The following is an 18,985-nucleotide window of genomic DNA, read 5'->3' on the forward strand; positions in this document are numbered from 1 at the left end:
GGCAGACAAGACGGACAGGTTTGGTATAAGAGGTCGATTGGGTCAGGTTTGGGGGCGCGCAGAATGTGGCGATCCACCCCGGGGGAAGTGGGACGTGGGACGTGCCGAAGGGGAAGGAGGGGGTCAATTATCACCAGATTTGAAATCTGGAAACTGTGACTGGCATGCAGGATGTGAAGACTTTGTCTGTTCAAATTATTTACAGCTAGACAAGTTGAAACGGCTTGATTCAATTATTTGAAGTAATCCCCTGCAGGGCTGACAAGCTTTAAAGAACTGAGTTTGGGCCCATCGAGACTAATACCGACCCATGGAACTGCCGTGAACACGATAAGGGTCTTTACCGCCTACTTACTAAGATACTCCTTCCTAATCTAGTTCTACCATTCTCCTAACTTTTCACTGTTAATACACCTACTTCCCTAATTATTGTGGTATTACGTATTATATCAGTGGCTTCTTGAAAATCTGTACAGCAATCTATGGGCCGTAATACAAAGTACAATCTAATTAGTTTTTACTACTTACTACTTTACTACTTATTACTGGAAGTCGAACAGTAAATTATTATTATAGGGGGTGGAAGGGTGCAAATACTTAAATCCTGGCTGGGTTATACCTACTTATGACTCGGTTTCAGCTTTGATCTTGAACATTCCAATCTCGCGTCACAGGGTTTTGTCATGGTCCCCTTTACATGGTTGATCCCTTCATAACGGCAGAACTGGCCCCGACATTTGAGTTGATCTATCATCTGCAACTTTCAACAAACTATTTCATTAATCTCGTCTGCCGGGGCAACAAGCTACGGGAATACCCCAAAGTGAGTTTTCCCGTATTATTGATATAGTCACCTCTTGGCGATATAACTTTATGATTTTATGCAGTCGTATATTCCATATCAAGATCTATGTGACCAACGACATGGAATAATTAAAATTGGTACCAGTTGACGTTGAAATCGGCATCGGGTTTCATGAATCCCGCAACTTTTAACCCCTTCCACGTTAGAAAGAAACTTCTGACTTCCTCTCGGCGATTAATCAGAATTCGCCGAATACCCCGAGTTTGAAGTGGAAACCCGTGGCTGTTCTCCGCAGTCCGGTTTCAAATGTATCAGTGGAGTACATTCAGTGCAACCAGTACAACCTACGACAGTTAATATTCTCGACTATATCAGATTTTGAACAATCAGATTGAACTGTCGAATCAGACCTCGGCAAGTTGACTTACGGAGTACTGAAGCTTAAAAACCGAGGCCACCCGAGTCGAGAGCCGTAGTGGGGACCGGAAAATTCTACCATCGGGAACGGACGCCGATGTGATCAAGAAAATGCCTCAATAATCCTGGAAAGTCCCTGTCGGATGTCCGATACGTACCTTATACGGGCGTATAGTATAGCCAAAATAGTAGAGAGTAGGAGTCATCTTTGGCCAAGCTTTTAGAGAACATTCCACCAATTCTCTCTCTCTCCACTTTACTCCGTACACCGCTTTCGGTTTGGAAATCATTTCATCATCACCGCGGGACCTTTCCACTAGACGATCTTCTGTCCCTTTTGGAACTTGAGCCCGTTCATTCGTCACTCTCCATTTGAACTTCTTTTCTTTTTCCCACAAATGTTCCGGCAAGGAGGGCGATCGAGAACTTGCTAATTAACTAGATCGCCCGCCAAGCTCTCCTTACATAAAATCACCGTTTACCACTTCCCTAAACAACTATGGCGATGATAGGTTCTCATTCTGGCGAGAATGAGGATGATCCATCTATGATGGATGTCTATTCACATGAGGATGACTTCTCCCCGCATGAGGCCTCCCCCGCAGATCCCAAATCACAGTCCTTGCCGATGCAAAAGAGGCGCCGAGTTGGTCGCGCCTGTGATGAATGCCGTAGAAAGAAGATCAAGTGTGACGGGAAACAACCCTGTACGCACTGTACGGTCTATAGTTATGGTGCGAACCACTGCAATCACATTTTTCTCACCCCGTCCTCAGTCTCACGTGGCTGACATTCCACAGAATGCACGTATGATCAGCCTTCCAATCGACGTCGCAACCCGGCCCCGCAGTATGTCGAAGCCCTCGAGGCCCGTATGCACAAGGCAGAAGCCCTTCTCCGATCTATACTCCCCGATATCAACCTCGATGACCCACAGCTGGACTTAAAAGCCACAGAGAAGAGCCTTGTCGCCGCACATAAGGCGAAACAGGCGCCGACCGGGCCATCTGCGCCCGAGGCGCCCGCGGCGCCCGCGGCGCCCAAACCTTCCGCAGGGCAGGTCGAGCCGACCCCTGAGGGTGGGGAAGAACCGTTGCTCGAGACCATGGTCGATAATTCTGGCTGTCTAGACCGCGATGACCAAGGTCACTGGGACTACCATGGTCATACGTCGGGTATCATCTTTGCCCGCCGTCTGCGCAAACAACTAGGCGCCACCGATGCGTCCATTACACGAGCGTATGGTCTTTCACCGGTCCTGGAGAGCCCTAAATCGGTGTCGGATTCCCCACAAGATTTATCAATGCCCTCGACGCATGATCTGCCATCCCGGATTGTCGCGCGACGCTTGTGTCACAATGCGCTAGATGATGCGTGCAGCCTGATGCGTTTCGTGCACGAGCCAACTTTCTTCGCCAGTCTTGAGCGCATTTACGATAAATCACCTGATCAATATACCAACGAAGAGAACACCTTCCTGCCGCTTCTATTTATTGTCATGGCGGTGGGATGCTTGTTCTCGGATGATGGCGTGGGCACTCTCGATGTAACTGGTTACGAGGGTGCCATCGGCCAAGGGTAAGTTTCCTTCTCCCTGCGTGTAACTATGAATAATTGTTGATCCTCTTGTCAGATTTCAATTCTTCAAGGCTGGGCGGCAGCTCTTGGAAATCACAGATTGCCGAGATCTGACCTCATTACAAGCAATTTGCTTCATGGTTCTCTTCCTTCAATCCTCTGCCAAGCTTAGTACGTGCTACTCCTTTGTAGGAATCGCACTCCGCTCGGCACTGCGATTGGGTCTGCACCGCAATGTGGTAGCGGACTTCAATCCGATTGAGCGCGAGATGCGTAAGCGCATATTCTGGGTGATACGCAAAATGGACGTCTATGTCAGCACTCTACTGGGTCTTCCGCAAATGCTGAGCGACGATGATATTGACCAGGAGCATCCCTTGGAAGTTGACGGAGAATTCATTTCCGCAGAAGGGATCATGCAGATGCCCACTGACTACACCCCTATAATGGCTGGGTCAAATGCGCATACCCGCCTTTCTAACATCATTTTGAAAGTGGTCAAGTATATATATCCTGTGAAAAACGCCCGCTATCGCTCCAAGTATGATCAACGCTACATGGTCAGTCACTCCAAGATCCGCGAAATTGAGCGTGATCTCCAAAATTGGATGGAGGAACTGCCTCCAGCCCTGCGCCCAGGTACAGAAGTGTCCCCACAACTCGAAAGGTAAGATCAAAGCCCCCCCCCCTCCACCAAAAAAAGACCATATCCAGGATCAGTGGAGCTTATTAGCTCTGTAGAATTCGTCAGTTGCTCCGTATCAGCTATGCGCATGTTCAGATGGTCATGTACCGTCCATTCTTACACTATGTATCTGGCGGGTCCCAAGCGCGTGGCGTCGACAAGCGCTCTTATGCATGTGCGGCAGCTTGCGTCAGCGTGTCCCGCAATATCGTTCACATTACAACCGGGATGCACAAGAGGGGCCTTCTCAATGGGTCGTTCTGGTTCACCATGTATACGACTTACTTTGCCATCCTTTCCCTGATCTTCTTCGTGGTTGAGAATCCTGATTCTCCTACGGCCAAGGATGGCGTTCTCAAGGATGCCATGGAGGGCAAAACTACTCTGGCCGGATTAGCCAAGAAGAGCATGGCGGCAGACCGTTGCTCTCAGAGCTTGATTGTAAGTGCAGATTCGTCTGGTCAGATTGTTCTGTGCTAATCCAAACTGCAGTGCTTGTTCAAGACTTTGCCAGAGATGTTGAAGAATCGACAGACCTCCAAGACCCCGGTAAACCTGAAGCGACCAGCTCCAACTAGCATCTCTGCGGAGCCTGAATCTATCAAGCTTTCAGAACAAGCCAATTTACCTCATCGCTCAAGTACATTCCCCACCCAGATGATGCAACAGTCCCCAATGATCAGTCCTTCGAATCGTCGACAAAAGAGCCTGGACAATCCCCCGGCCATGAACAACCGCCCCTCTGATAATGGCACCCAGTCGGCCTGGATGGCCTCGACACCTGAGCTGTTGACAGAAAGCATGCTCACCCCGGAACCCATGGTTACTAGCTCTTTGAACGCTTCACTTGCCAACCAAGAGCCTTCGAGCTTGGCGTGGTCCCAGCAATTTACCAATCCAACAAACCTCCCAGATCTCATGCCCATTATGTTCCCAACGGACGATCCCTTCGCGTATCCCACTCAACCCATGTCCACCCTGGAAGACGATCATTTCCGACACGACCGACCTGGCTTAGGCTCCACCCAATTCCCATTTGATTCAACCCCAATGGTGCATTCACCAAGCGACCCGAGTGTTACCACTCCCAGTTTTGACTTTACAAACCTTCCCGGCTATGGGGCAGCCTCAGTCAAGTCATCTGTGCCGAATCGACTTCAGGCTGCACCACAACTGAACTCGCCCCGTGTCCACTCCCCAATCTCTCAAAGCCATACACCCAGCGAAGCTCTAAGTAGCCCCGACCTGGTTTCCATCCCAAATCAGAACTTTGTTTGGCAAGGTTATAACTTCCAGCCAACAAACGGGGATCAGCCGATGCAGCAAGAGCCGCTTCCCAATGGACTGCCGGACTTCAACATGGGTCTTGATGAGAATAATATGGGCATGAACATGGATCTGGGTATCTCATTCGACGACTTGTTTGGGAACAACACCGGCCGCCCTGGTAAGGGCACATCCAGCGATGAGTGGACACAGTGGATGAATTCTGGGGTATAGCCCAATTTTGTGTGACTCTACGACGATATGCACTTACGAAGGAAAGTAAAAAAGAAAAACATATGTTTATACCAGGCTGGCGTTGCGTAATCAAAGGTATTTATGACAGGTTAGTTTGTGACAACACTGTATCGCAACCCTTGAATCAATAGTAATGTCTTTGTGAACTACAGTGCATGAATATTCGTAGACATTAAGAAATGATCATTGATCTTTAATTGATTGCTTGGAACGGTTTAGCCCCACTTGAATGATCCTCGGATGCCCGAATCACCCCCATCCACACTGACGACTTCTCCCCATTCAGTCAATATGGCAGTGCCCGACAACCCATCAATCGGGCCTTCTCATTCTACCATTTATACGAATTAAATATAGCACTTCGCTGTTTCACGCCTGGCGCCCGGTCGCATGAGCTAAGCTCTTCACGACAACAAGCTCTGTATAATACATCATTTATCCCCATCTATCCGATCCGCAAGAATGTCCCTCCCAAAATTATCCACCCTATTCTCATGGGCTCTATACTTCATCCCGGTATACATTTTCATTCTTTCGCCGCTGCTACAGACCTTCCTCGGCTCCAGCACGACCACTTCCAGTACCGAGAACATATTCGACTGGTCCCCAGACTCAAGCCCACCCCCAGACCTCCGAAACGACAGCTTCATCAGTCCAGAAGATGGCATTCCAAGAACCTGCCCCGGCGAACCCGCTGGATACAAAGTGCATTTACTCTCGCGCACACCACTCATCCTATACCTAGAGAACTTCCTCAGCGACGACGAAGCCGATCACCTTGTTAATATCAGGTAAGTCCATACCGACCCAGCCGCCAGAAGCGCAACGGCTGACCGGCACAGTGTCGACAAATACGCCCCATCGATAGTGTACGACGGCAAAACAGAAAAAGTCGATCCTACCAAACGACTTTCGGATCGCGCGCTCCTCGACCGCGATGATACGGTTCGCTGTCTGGAAGACCGCGCGCGCGCCTTCCAGGGCTGGCGTCCTCACCTGTATATAGAGCGAATGTGGGCGCAACGGTATAACGCCTCGGGACATTATCGGCACCACTATGATTGGACAGGGACGCTTGCGCGCGGCGGGGACCGACTGAGTACGTTCATGGTATATCTGGGCGCGGAGTGTGAGGGAGGAGGAACGAATTTCCCGCGCTTGACAATGCCCCCTGGGAAGCAGTGGTGTCAGTTTTTAGAGTGTGAAGGGGAGAACAAGGAGGTTGGGAATGATGAGGCGCAGGACCAAGCCCAGGCTCACGATATGGGAGGAATTCCAATTCCGAAGCAGAAGCCTGGAATTACGTTCAAGCCTATTAAGGGAAATGCGATCTTTTGGGAGAATCTTCGGCCTGATGGGACTGGGTATCCTGAGACTTGGCACGCCGCGTACCCGGTTACGTCGGGAACGAAGGTGGGATTGAATATTTGGAGTTGGTACCAGCCGCCAATGCGAGCGCATAGGTAAAGCCGAGGCCAAACTTAGGGACCAAACTTGGAGTGGCCACGTTCATGATTCAAGTTTGGTACTGGGTTCTTCAGTATGAAGAGTTCGCGGAGAATGCTTGGGAGCTGTGTTGCACTGGTGCAACTTGCACTGCCCGCTTATTCTTCTACTTGGAGGTGCTGTATATAGGTCAACCTTGGAAAGTGTATATGACGTGTAACATAGTTCTCTAGATAGATTTTTCTCCTGAATGTGCTTTGATATACCCCGGATCAAGGATCCTATCTTCCCCGGGAGTATGATCATTTTTTATTATCTCTTGTTCCCCATGGGGCTAATATTAGGCAACGAAATTCACCAAGGGGTGCCAAGTGACTGTTGCCGAGACATAGAATTGGGGGCTTCGGAGCGGGAATTGGCAAAGAGGAAAACCTTGGCTGCCAAGAATGTTTGGCCATGGCTTACGACGCTTGGCAGATTTACTTCCATTTGCCACAGAAAACAAATTTCATCCTTCCCCAAGGGTCCAGGACCCGAAATTGTCTCCGTTCGGTTCTTGAGTTGATTGGATGATTTGGTTTGTATCGTAAATTTAGTTGGCGCTTGACCCGATTAGGGAGCCACCACCCGAGTGGGGAAACACTTGCTATTTCTCTGTATTATTGGTGTTAAGTTGGGGGTTAAGAGATTACTTCATGAATATGAGGGGTTTGGGATATGATCAATAGTATTTATATAATGTTTTAGACTCGAGATGTTACAAGGATAATGCACAGCCTTTCTCAAAACCAGTCAAAAACTTGCCAACTCGTGGAAGCCCCGCAATAACTCTTGGCCCGATGTTTGTGCCTTCTTGTCCCGCCCCGGTAAAATGTGTTCTGGGCAAAGTCTCGGCTTATTACTGCGGAGTCTCCCCTTACGCGCTTTCCTTCACCCACTTTCTCTTTCCCCCTTAACTTGGACACTTCAGGTTTCATTCTGTACGACCTAGTTATCATATTGGTGGTCGTATTACATTTGGTGGTCTTTTCCCCCTTTTTTGGTTCATTTTTGATAATCGTTGTGCCTGGGCATCCCGCCAGCACGACAAGACTCCCCGTTTCTTGGCATCATGACGGAGAACAATATTCCCCAAACTTCAACTCCTCAAATGGTGCCGTCGGTACCGGTTGATCAGACACACTCCGTGGCGCAGGTCACCACCACCCCGACCGCGTCGGTTACGGCAACCGCCGCAGCCGCCACCGCCGCCATCAACAACTCCATGAATGGCGGCGAGCAACTCCCTTGCCAGTGGGTGGGCTGCGCAGAGAAGAGTCCTACTGCGGAAGCGCTATATGTAAGCTCATCGCGGATCACTCTTTACGAGTAGCGTACTAATCAGCGGTTGTATTAGGAACACGTTTGTGAGCGCCATGTCGGTCGCAAAAGCACAAACAACTTGAACTTGACCTGCCAGTGGGGATCTTGCAACACCACCACCGTCAAACGTGATCATATCACCTCGCACATCCGAGTCCATGTCCCGCTGAAGCCGCACAAGTGTGATTTCTGTGGCAAGGCCTTCAAGCGTCCCCAGGATTTGAAGAAGCATGTCAAGACTCACGCTGATGACTCGGAGATCCGGTCACCCGAGCCAGGCCTGAAGCACCACCCTGATATGATGTTCCCCCAGAACCCTAAGGGCTATGCCGCTGCCACTCACTACTTCGAGGGCCCCATCAATGGTGTCACCAACCAAGGCTATACTCATGCCCCACCCCAGTACTACCAGACACACCCGGCGCCACCCCCACCCGCTAACCCACACTCCTACGGCAATGTCTACTATGCTCTTCAGGGCCATGATGGTACCCCATCATATGACCGTAAGCGTGGATATGATGCGCTGAACGAGTTCTTCGGTGATCTCAAGCGCCGCCAATTCGACCCGAACTCTTACGCCGCCGTGGGCCAACGGCTGCTTGGTCTGCAGGCCCTACAGCTGCCGATCCTGAACGGACCCGTGCCTGAGTACCAGCCCATGCCCACTGGCGTTGCTGTCGGTGGAGGTGGTGGATACAGCCCTGGTGGCTCTCAAGCCCCTGCCTACCATCTGCCCCCGATGTCCAACGTCCGCACCAAGAACGATCTCATCAACATTGATCAGTTCCTGGAGCAGATGCAGAACACTATATACGAGAGTGATGAGAACGTGGCTGCTGCTGGTGTTGCGCAGCCCGGTGCCCACTACGTGCACCCTGGCATGCACTACCGTGCCACTCACTCCCCGCCAACTCAGCTACCTCCTAGCCATGTCACGGCCACCTCCGCACCCATGATGCAGGCGCACTCCCCATCTGTCGGTACTCCCGCGTTGACTCCTCCCTCCAGTGCACAATCGTATACTTCGAACCGCTCTCCTGTCTCCATGCACAACCAGCGTGTTTCTCCGCCGCATGAGAGTGGCGCCGGCATGTACCCTCGTCTCCCATCTGCCAGCATGTCTGACAGTATGGGTGCCGGCTACCCCACTGCATCCGGTGCTGCGCCCCCATCCACGCTTGGTGCCTTTGATAACGATGATCGTCGTCGTTACACCGGAGGTACTCTCCAGCGTGCGCGCCCGGCTGAGCGCGAAGTTGAAAGTGATGGCAAGGCAGATGGCGAACGCACTCCGACCAAGGAGCGCCTCAACATCTCGGAGAGTCTGATTGATCCTGCTCTCTCCGGCACCTCCCACGACCCCGACCAGGAAGCTGCCCAGCGGACGGCACAAGCTGCTACCGAGGTGGCTGAGCGTGATGTCAATGTTGCTTGGGTGGAGAAGGTTCGATTGCTTGAGAACTTGCGACGTCTGGTGTCTGAGCTCTTAGAGGCCGGTCAGTTCAACCCTGACTCCGATCACCGCGAGGCCCATTCCCCCACCCCCATTGAAGGGGCTATGGAGGGGATTGAGATTAGTAGTGCACGTGCATCCTCCGAGCCAACCAAGGAGGAACCCAAACCCGAACCCACAGAGACTATCTCTTATCCCACCCTCCGTGGACTCGACGAAGACGGAGATACTCAGGTGCCCGGTGTTGGTGCGTAGGGACACCAATATTTATCTACGGCCTCCATCATCTTAACGCTGTTACGACTATTTGATTTTATTTTTATTCTACCCATCTTTTTTCCATATGTTTTCCTTGAGCACACCCTTCTCATCGGTGGAACACGCCTGTTTTATATTTACTGTTCCGTCTCCTCTCCCTTGTCCTTTACATGTCCAATTTCCCTGGATAGTCCGGTCTACTGAAACATTTCATCTGTAGTAATAAAACTGCACATTGTTTATTTACGGCTTTTTCATGTTGTTTGCATCCAATGATCATTTCTCTAGTGTAACTTGAACTAGAACAAGGAACTAAAACAAGGATAGATCGAGATCGTCCCTTGACAAGGTTAAACAGGATTAAGGTTACATGATTCTTGAATGATTCGATGTGTTTTCTCCCTACTGTTTGGTATGCTCCCCGGATTTGGTAAAGTGAACACGGATCGACATGTCAAGTCCTAAAGGGGCAAAGCAACATTCCAACGGGTGAGACTAAACTGCATCCGGGGCCCTGTGACGCAAACGATCGAGTCGGCCCCGTCAATAAGGACTAGTAAATTCTGCAGGAATTGAATGCCGTATCAATTGTGAGAGTAGAGAATACCAGTAACTTTCATATATCAGGTTGATAGAATAGATTTAATATGAAGAGGACGAAGTACGGAATCAAGTATCTAGTACAGACTAGGCAGAATATTTGAATTGTTCTCATCTTCATTCAATCATACCTTAAGGCCCCTCATCTAACGTAGGATATTCTTCATGGACCAACTGCACTCGGAAACATCGTGGATCCCACGCTGAGCACGTAATGTGTATGTAATGGTATTACTTGATTTGCCCCGCTGATACCCTGCAAATCCATTGGTATTATACAGCAACGTGACAAGACTCCACCACTGTTTACGGCCAAACGCACTTTACTTCATCTGTTTCGGTTTCTTTCCTAAGTAAATTGAAATCTTTTACTTTACCTTCTTTTCCCTTCCTTTCTCCTATTTCCTTTTTCCCTTCTCATCTGTTCTGTGTTGAAACTTGAACTCATCACACGCTCCCCACGCGACAAGGCGGTCACCCCAAACAGACGCCATCGCGTCGATCGTAGGGATTATCGATAACGCAACATCCCCAGCCACTCGATTTACATCCAACTCCTCTGTGTTTGTGTGTTTGTATTTTTTTTGATTTGTGGAGCTTTGGGGGATTTTGTTATTCATTCTTTTACTTCAAAACACCAACTCTTTTTTTCTATCTTTTTGCTGTTTTCTGTCGCGGTGGCAAACTCCGACACAATCGAGTGGTTCTGACGGACTCTTTTCTCTGGTTCTACCTCTCTGAACGTGTCTCCGAAACTGGGGCGCTCAAATCCGGATCCAGACTTAGTCTGTTGTGTTTTTTATTTCCCTTTGGTCTGGGAATCTTTGCCTCTTTCTTGAACTTCATCTTTGTTGCCCCGCTGTGGAATATCTGCGGAGTATTCGAAACGTCTACATTGCCCACATTCTTGAAAATTCCGAAATCCCCCACGGTCATCATTCAGGTGCTGATTTGCGGAAAAATTCCTCTGGGTTAAAATCGTCCGACTGTATCCTCCAAGAACCGATAGAGATGCCGTTGTCGAATCGCCGGCGTGCGCGCCGGAAGGAGATCCAACTCCAGGAAACCTCCGACGCAGAGGCTCCAGACTCGTCCCCTAGTCGTCCGTCTGCAAAGAAGCGCAAGGTGAGTTCTGATAGCAGTGGCGATAGGATCCGTCGGTCCGAAACCGAATCTTCCGAGGGATTAGAAAAAAACAACACTCGCTGACATTGATTAAACGCATAGGTCGATCGCCGCGCCTCACCCTCACGAACCGCTATCAAAGCGGCACCCGAATCCGACGATGACGAAGACTCAGCTGGCGACCATGATCCGTCAACCCACCAGGATGTGGTCGACCTGGTGATCTCATACCTCAACATCCCGCGCGAAGAACTGCGCGTCACGCGCGATCACTCCAACGCCAAGACTGAGAACAAGCAGAGTATTCAAGCCTATGCGAAAATCGCCGGCCGCGACTGGACCTATTACGTCAAGTCGCTTCATGTCAACATCGGTCGCGAACCAGACCGCGAACAACACCCCACTGAACAATCCAGTCCGGTCACTATTGCCGCTCGTTCGCTCCCGGATGTCGATGTAGATTTAGGTCCGAGCAAGTTTGTGTCACGGCTCCATGCGGAGGTCTTTTATGATGGAAAGCAGGCGCCAGCCTGGCATATCCGGGTGAATGGCCGCAATGGCGTTCGACTGAATAACTCGATTCTCAAACGCGGCGCTGATGCGATTCTTTCTTGTGGCGATATCATTGAAGTCGCCAATACGCAGATGATGTTTGTCACGCCTGGTGACGTTCCCAATATACACCCTAGTTTTGTCGAGCGCGCGCAGCGCATTGCGAGTGGTCAGGAACCGGATCCGGCTTCCGTGGCTTGGGATGCGTCGCAGCATGCTCATCCGCAAGCCTCGCAGACAACGGAGTCAGCGCGTCCTTCTTCATCTGGTGGTCCTTCATTGGCGCCAGCGCCGAACTTCCTCAAGCGCAACGTCACCCCGCCTCCCCGGTCCCCGGATACGGCGGGCGCGCGGACGGTTAAGCAGTCTCCACTTTACAACCGGGGTATGATGATGGAGAGCACAGAGGAAATTGACTACAGTGCGGATGCGGCTAAGGACCTCAAGCCGCCCTATAGTTATGCCTCACTGATTGCGCAGGCTATCTTCTCCAGTGAAGAGGAGAAGCTTACTCTTAACAGCATTTACAATTGGATTATGGACCGATACGCTTTCTATCGACACTCGCAAAGTGGCTGGCAAAATTCTATTCGTCACAACCTGTCTTTGAACAAGGCCTTCCAGAAAGTTCCTCGTCGAACTGATGAGCCGGGCAAGGGAATGAAGTGGCAGATTGCTGTGGAGCATCGTGAAGAATATAGGAAAAAGCAAGCACGAAAGGGCAATCAATCGTCAGCTCCGTCATCGCCGGCGACCAAAGAGCCTCCATCGTCAGCACGTGCTCACATCCCTTCAATTGATACTTCTTTTCCCGCTACGGCTAGAAAGTCCCCACCCGTCTCATCTCCAGGCTTCAGCTCGTTTCCCGTTGCGCCCGTAGAGGCGTTTACTCCGGAGCGTGGTTCACGAGCCGGTCGTGGTCTCGGCTCCGACCACCCACTCCGGCACATGAACCCGCAAGGCTACGAGGAACCATCCCCTCTACCCGCCCGCACGCGCAACACAGCCGGATCGAGCCAAGCAACGAACACAAACCCCAGCCACGGATACGGAATGTCAGATAACGTAGCCGGATCCCCACCCGTGCTCTCATCTTCATACTACGACGATGGGCCTTCATCAATGATCACCCCTGCCCCTCAACGACAACAACCCCGTCTTCCTCCCCCAAGCACCGCTCAGATCCCATCAAAGTTCATGCCAATGAGCTCACCAGCCCAGTTTTGGAAATTCGCCGATATTGGCAGCACCCCCGCGCGTCCGGTACCGGATATGAGTCCACTAAAGGGCGAGGCTGATGATCGGGATCGGATCATTGGCAGTTTCCCAAGCAGTAGTCCACCACCTCCGAACCTGGCTAGTCCCAGCAAACCAGGAACATCAAATGGTCTCGGCTCAAGCAGGACATTACCGCCGCTACAATCTGACACTGGGGATCTGGTTCCGACTACTTCGCGGAAAGAAGAGGAGGAAGAGGATGATAATGGCTTTGATCTTGCTCGGTATGCTACCCCTGCTCTATCTTCAACTGACACCCCTTAAAAATCGTCACTGACATAAAATTAGTGGATTCCAACCCATCGGCTCATACCATCGACAATTAAGCAATGCAGCACGCGCCACAGCAACCTAGTCATTTTTTCTAATTTCATGATGTATAACATGTTCCCCAGATTGTATGTTACGTCCGCTTTGCTTTGTTTGTTTTGCTCCGCATTCACCGGTGTTGGCTGGCTTGATCCATGACTCTGCGTATCGTTATGTCTGTTTTCCTTTTGTGTCTTTGCCGCGTATCCCGGTGCTGAGATCGGTGTTTGGGGGTTATGAAAGTTTCTGGCGGTTGGGCGTTGTTTTTCCGGTTGCAGTTTTGCTTTTTTTTCCAATTACCTATCTCAAGCCGAAGCCAAGGTGGCTTTGTATGAACGCGCAGCTATCAATGTATGATATCAACATACAATGTGTAAAGTGGAAGTTGTCTTTTGCGTAGTTGGTAGTTGGCTAACTAAGATAACAAGAGCATTGAGTATTACATAAGCACTAACAGACCCTGATCGACAGGGTTTGAGTCACAAGTACCACCTACTACTAAATACACATATGTTTACCTCGCAAAAGGAACTTGAACGATGTCTCTGAGCAACCTCGGTCTCCGCATGGGCGGCGCTTCAAGTACAGTATTCGCCGCCCAGGGCGTTTTCCTCTTAGGAAACGCCTTCTACACCATCCTCTATCCATCCGCAGCAGCAAATTTCCCAGGCTCTTCGCTTAGCGGAACCCCTGAAGGTGCCGTGCAGTGCATTGGGTATGTATGGAATATTCAAATTCAATGTTGACTCGAGAATGATTCTCTAAGATAGTACATGATATTCTAGTCTAACCTCCTTTGCTTTGGGAACATACTATCTGATTTCGACTTATCAGCGGGATAGTCTCATCATGGCTTCCTCGGTGCCTTCTCGTCTTGTTGCTGCGTTTGTTATGTACAGGGCTGGAGGAAATTGGGTCCAGGTTGCGGCTTTTGAAGTCTCCATGGCTGTGGTGGCTGGTGCGGCTCTTTGGTGGGATCGTGTATGGTGAGTAGTCCTGAAGCAATCTATGTAAGGCAAGAGCATATCGTTGTATCGTGTCGTGGGATTTGATTTCAGGCCATCTATTAGTGGGAAGTTTCGGAATATGTATATATTCATTGGGTCTAGACACGATGTAGGATATGGTGAACCTGAAGTATATGCAATAGCAGTGTCAACAGGTTCTTTTTGATTGCAGCAATGCCATATATTTTATAAAGCCCAAGTATAAATACTAGGTATGCCAAATCCTGTGTATATTTCCTAGCCATGTTTCTTCTAATGCCTACGCTTAGGAGGTACGTACTAAAGCCTCATTCAAATGTTTCATCCCTACTAGGTATGAAATTTCCTAGTAGAAATGGCTCGCTCCAGCCTACAGTAACTTCTAGGACTTTATGATGTATGCTCATCATGGAATTTTATCTAATTATCTGTCACTTTCAACGTTTGATACTGTTTCGAGATTGTATACCCCCGGAACTAGCTTGTGGCACTGACGCAATAACCACATCAGCCCCACTGCAGCTCTTTACTCCCATTGCCCCTCCTAACTTAACTTTAATTAAAAACTCAACCACCTCTCCTGACTACAACGGCCAAAATGTCAAGCCAGGGTCCTTTGACAACCTGGCTTCTACAAAGCTCCCCTCAATCCCTCACCCGTGCAACAACCCATCCTTTCCTCGCCGCCGCCGGCAAAGGCACCCTACCCAAAACAACCCTCTCCCAATGGCTCTCCCAAGATAGACTGTACGCTCAATCCTACATCCGCTTTATAGGCCAGCTCCTTTCAAAAATCCGCCTCGATTCTCTTGCCGTAAAACCAAATGTCGTCTTCGCCTCAACGGCGGACCAACAAGCCGTTGATGTCCTCATCGACGCCCTCGTGAACATCCGTACGGAACTCCGCTTCTTCGAGTCCACTGCCAAGGAATATGATCTCGACCTCTCCGCCATCTCGGCTGATGAAGGCGGACTCGGTCTCGCCGGCAATGGCTCTGGACGAATTACTACCTCCGCGCAGATCTCGACTACGGGCTCGGGTTCTTGTCCTGGATTTACCGGGGCTGCCGGTGCAGGGGGCGGCAAAGCGAGTGGGAGTAGCAAGACTGGTGGAAATGAGAGTTGCAAAGATGAGCATGATCTTTCTGTCTCGACTATCGAATCTGGAGAACTGGATTCTGGTGATAGTGTCCTGCACCGTCTTTGCAGGTCTCAGGGTGAATGTCAGATGCAGGCTAGTGGCGAGGTGTGTAACCCGTCCTCGACTGTGTCTAATACTGGTGCTGCCTCCACCTCCGACATCTGTAAATCCGAGGGAGAGCCTGTGAAGCCTTCTTCTGGTGGTCATACTGAGTCTATCCCGCCGTTGGAGCGCGGTGGGCCTGTTGTCTTTGCTGCGACTCGCAGTACGCGTGCGTATATCGATATGTTCATGTCGGCGGGGAGTGCAGGTGTTCCCATTATCGAGGGATTGGCTGTGTTGTGGGCGACGGAAGTGTGTTATCTGCAGTCTTGGAAGTATGCGGCGGCATTTTTGAAGGCAAGGGCGGAGACTGATGATGGGTCTAATGATGCGGATGGGGGTGCTTTGAGGGAGAAGTTCATTCCTAATTGGTCGAGTGATGAGTTTGAGGAGTTTGTGGATAGGATTGGGGAGGTATTGAACCTTTTGGCGAGTCAGTGTAAGGGTGCGGAGGAGTGCGAGATGATGCGTGGGCGATGTTTGGAGTGGTGGAGGCAGGTTGTGTGGCTGGAGGAGCGCTTTTGGCCAGTCATGGATTAAGGACCTACACGGCTTCTATTGTTCCAAGGTTATTCACAGGACTCAACAAATGTTCTAAACACCTGCCTAGTACCTGAACATACATCTTAAATGCGGGTTTACGGACTAATCAAAGTTCTGAATTCGACTAAAATAGAAGGAAATGATGTATCATATGTAATATCAGACGGTGTGAATAGTCTGAAGGCTAGATCCTTGGGAAATTTATATAAATGATGCCATTGCACCGCAAGATAGCCTTCGAAGCAATATAACTGGCCAGGTGACATATGTATATATAAAATCTGCCGTCAAGCAAATTATTGCGTTGAACTATTTCGGCAGGGAGATATGGCGATGTTTGAATAGATTGACAAATCAAATGCGCTAAAATCGGTTATTCTGACATGAAAGTGGAGTTAGTATGCTTACCTAAGCCAAACAAACCGACTCCACTTGAGAACCCCAGTGCTAATGTTAACGGCAGCTGCAGGAGCTTGAGCTGACCTTGTCCGGCCACTTCGCTTATGTGGTGCGTGTCTGCGTGTTGTTCCATTTAAATCGACATTAATTTCCCTCTCCTATTCCACAAATTCTCGCGTCACCCGATACGCGTCTCATCCACAAGGATGCCCATGACCGACGAGACCGACCACAGTGGCGGGGTCATCTTAGATGGCCCTTTTGACCCTGACGCGCAAGCCACTGTGACTGATTTCATAGATTACACGGAGTATCTTCCAGCTGATCTCATGCGCTCCCTGACCCTCATCCGAGGCCTCGATAATCGCTACCTCGACTCCGCGCAAGAAGTACACAACCTGAGCAAAACCTACGGCCAGCTCCCCGACCTTCCCCTCGATGAGCGCCCAAGCGCGATCTCCTTGCGCCGTGAAATCTCGCATCAACTGGACCGTGCCGTCAATGCCCGCGAATCCGCCTATGCAGAGGCCTGCCGCCTCTACGATGTCGTGGATCGCCACTTCGACCGCTTGAGCTGCATTCGACAGAAGCTAGAAACACTTCCACGACCCCCTTCAGTGGAGCCATCGCCGCCGCCAGAACCTACCCCGAAGCGCGCGCGCAAGGACAAGAAATCGGGCGGGTCCACAACGCGTATCACCCTGCGCCTGGATAATCGCAAGAAGAGCGGAACCCAGAAGTCGAGGTCGCGACGCGTGGGAATAGAGCAATTTGCCGACTTTAATCCGGATTCCCCAATTGCTAGCACAGAGCAGTCCGATGCAGATGCGGAATTGCCTCCTGTTCATAAACCCAGGCCCCCAAAGAAAGAGAAGCAGCGACGCCCTAGCTCAGGGGTTGCAGCCTCGACAGCTATTGCTATTGCATCGTTGAAACCCCCGCCCCCAGATGCGCAGATTGGCAGTGAAGATCTGCCTTGGATGAGACTGACGGACTGGGAAATGACTAGACTGCGAAAGAAGATGAAGAAGAATGCCATGTGGCAGCCTAGTGATGTCATGATCCAGCGTGAGTTGGCACTTTCAGGTCGTGGCTGGGAGGCATACCGAGTTGCGAAACTCTTGGCCGAAGAGACTGGGGCTCCTTTCCTTGATTGTGATAATATAGAAGAAAATCATCGGGGCGAGAAGCTAAAAGATATGGAAGAAACCAAGCTGAGCAACCGAGGCATGAAGTTGAATGAGGCGAAGAAACTGAAACGTGAATTGTTGGCGCGAGAAGCGGCAGCTAACGGAGGAGATATAGCCATTAGCACTAAACCAGCTCCTGCTCAAGGAAACTCGGCAAACCGATCATCACGAAAGAGAAAGCGAGAGGAAATCGCAGTTGAGGATGATGTATTGGACTCGGCTCTCGAGTCTGTTTCTGTACCAACACCAGTGCCGGCACCATCGTCGAAATCACGCCGCAGATCTGACCGAGGGGCTCCCAGCAGTGGATCAGCAGATGCGACGAATGCACCGGTGCCTGAAATTGCACCCCTGGAACCTGCTGAAGTAAAGGTATCACCGCCATTGCCTTCGCCAACTGGATCAAAACGTTCTGTCAAATCAGCTGTTCAACCGGTCACAACACCTACTCCACCAGTCACCCGGCCCTCTTCCAGACGGTCTGCAGCCGCGGCACTGAGCGAACCCAGAGGCGCATCAGGTGCCTTCCCTATTGCGATAGCTGGCGGCCGAGATCTTCGGATTAAAAGTGCTACTCCTGCTCGCAAAACCCCGGTTCGAGAGACGTCTCATGCCCCCAGCGTTCCTGCTCCTGCGCGCCGACGAAAACGCCCCGCTCCTGGCCCAGTTTCCACTGGCCAGGACGGTGGCGCGGCTGTTAGTTACGGTCATCGTAAGGCGAAACCAAGCAAGAAGCGCATTCTGGTTCCCAACTCTCAGGATGTTCGTGTTGATGAGGATGGGGTCCTTGAGGAGATCAATGCCAACGAGCCGCGTTACTGTCTTTGTGGGGATGTGAGCTTTGGAACCATGATCTGCTGTGAAAACCAAGATGTAAGTTGTAAATTGATGTCCGTCTTGATGCATTGTACTAACTGACTGTAGTGTGATCGTGAATGGTTCCACCTTGACTGTATTGGTCTATCCGAGGTGCCTTCGCGCACGGCCAAATGGTACTGTCCAGAGTGCCGCGTCAAGTTTAGCAAGGGTTCAGATGGGATTGTTAGGGGTGGATCGCGGCGCTGAATTTTTCAGGGAATTTTCTTGCATGATACCACAGGACGTTGCTGCGATTCCAAGCTTTTGCTCTTTATTTCATGGTTTTTTGTGTTCTGGCGTGGAATTGAATACGGAGTTCTTAAGCTCAAGGGGGGGATTTCTCAATGGTTTATCAATCTTTCTTTATTTTCCCT

The 18,985-nt window shown here is 50.5% G+C and overlaps 7 protein-coding genes across 7 annotated transcripts; all 7 read left to right on the top strand.

The window, feature by feature from the left end:
* Positions 1-1,721: 1,721 nt before the first annotated feature.
* On the top strand, positions 1,722-4,985 carry N7520_008040 (putative C6 transcription factor (Mut3); the record flags this gene model as incomplete). Its single annotated transcript, XM_057141974.1, has 5 exons — positions 1,722-1,956; positions 2,023-2,800; positions 2,856-3,467; positions 3,542-3,926; positions 3,978-4,985. The coding sequence occupies 5 exons, from the start codon at positions 1,722-1,724 to the stop codon at positions 4,983-4,985; spliced, it is 3,018 nt and encodes a 1,005-aa protein (XP_056995980.1).
* A 483-nt stretch (positions 4,986-5,468) lies between these two features.
* N7520_008041 (oxidoreductase, 2OG-Fe(II) oxygenase family) lies at positions 5,469-6,473 on the top strand (the record flags this gene model as incomplete). The annotated part of the gene is made up of 2 exons (XM_057141975.1): positions 5,469-5,797; positions 5,849-6,473. The coding sequence occupies 2 exons, from the start codon at positions 5,469-5,471 to the stop codon at positions 6,471-6,473; spliced, it is 954 nt and encodes a 317-aa protein (XP_056995981.1).
* A 1,090-nt stretch (positions 6,474-7,563) lies between these two features.
* On the top strand, positions 7,564-9,525 carry pacC (putative C2H2 transcription factor PacC; the record flags this gene model as incomplete). The annotated part of the gene is made up of 2 exons (XM_057141976.1): positions 7,564-7,791; positions 7,849-9,525. The coding sequence occupies 2 exons, from the start codon at positions 7,564-7,566 to the stop codon at positions 9,523-9,525; spliced, it is 1,905 nt and encodes a 634-aa protein (XP_056995982.1).
* A 1,614-nt stretch (positions 9,526-11,139) lies between these two features.
* On the top strand, positions 11,140-13,438 carry N7520_008043 (putative forkhead transcription factor Fkh1/2; the record flags this gene model as incomplete). Its single annotated transcript, XM_057141977.1, has 3 exons — positions 11,140-11,253; positions 11,356-13,307; positions 13,372-13,438. 3 exons carry the CDS (start codon positions 11,140-11,142, stop codon positions 13,436-13,438), a joined length of 2,133 nt encoding a protein of 710 aa, XP_056995983.1.
* Positions 13,439-13,931: 493 nt separating this feature from the next.
* Positions 13,932-14,382, top strand: N7520_008044 (uncharacterized protein; the record flags this gene model as incomplete). The annotated part of the gene is made up of 2 exons (XM_057141978.1): positions 13,932-14,107; positions 14,178-14,382. 2 exons carry the CDS (start codon positions 13,932-13,934, stop codon positions 14,380-14,382), a joined length of 381 nt encoding a protein of 126 aa, XP_056995984.1.
* A 594-nt stretch (positions 14,383-14,976) lies between these two features.
* Positions 14,977-16,161, top strand: N7520_008045 (putative transcription regulator PAB1642; the record flags this gene model as incomplete). Its single annotated transcript, XM_057141979.1, has 1 exon — positions 14,977-16,161. The coding sequence occupies one exon, from the start codon at positions 14,977-14,979 to the stop codon at positions 16,159-16,161; it is 1,185 nt and encodes a 394-aa protein (XP_056995985.1).
* A 608-nt stretch (positions 16,162-16,769) lies between these two features.
* N7520_008046 (putative PHD finger domain protein) lies at positions 16,770-18,818 on the top strand (the record flags this gene model as incomplete). The annotated part of the gene is made up of 2 exons (XM_057141980.1): positions 16,770-18,626; positions 18,678-18,818. The coding sequence occupies 2 exons, from the start codon at positions 16,770-16,772 to the stop codon at positions 18,816-18,818; spliced, it is 1,998 nt and encodes a 665-aa protein (XP_056995986.1).
* Between the last annotated feature and the right edge of the window lie 167 nt (positions 18,819-18,985).

The sequence above is a fragment of the Penicillium odoratum genome (genome assembly GCF_028828045.1).
Source record: "Penicillium odoratum strain IBT 22623 chromosome Unknown utg000005l_segment0_segment0, whole genome shotgun sequence".
Classification (NCBI taxonomy): domain Eukaryota; kingdom Fungi; phylum Ascomycota; class Eurotiomycetes; order Eurotiales; family Aspergillaceae; genus Penicillium; species Penicillium odoratum.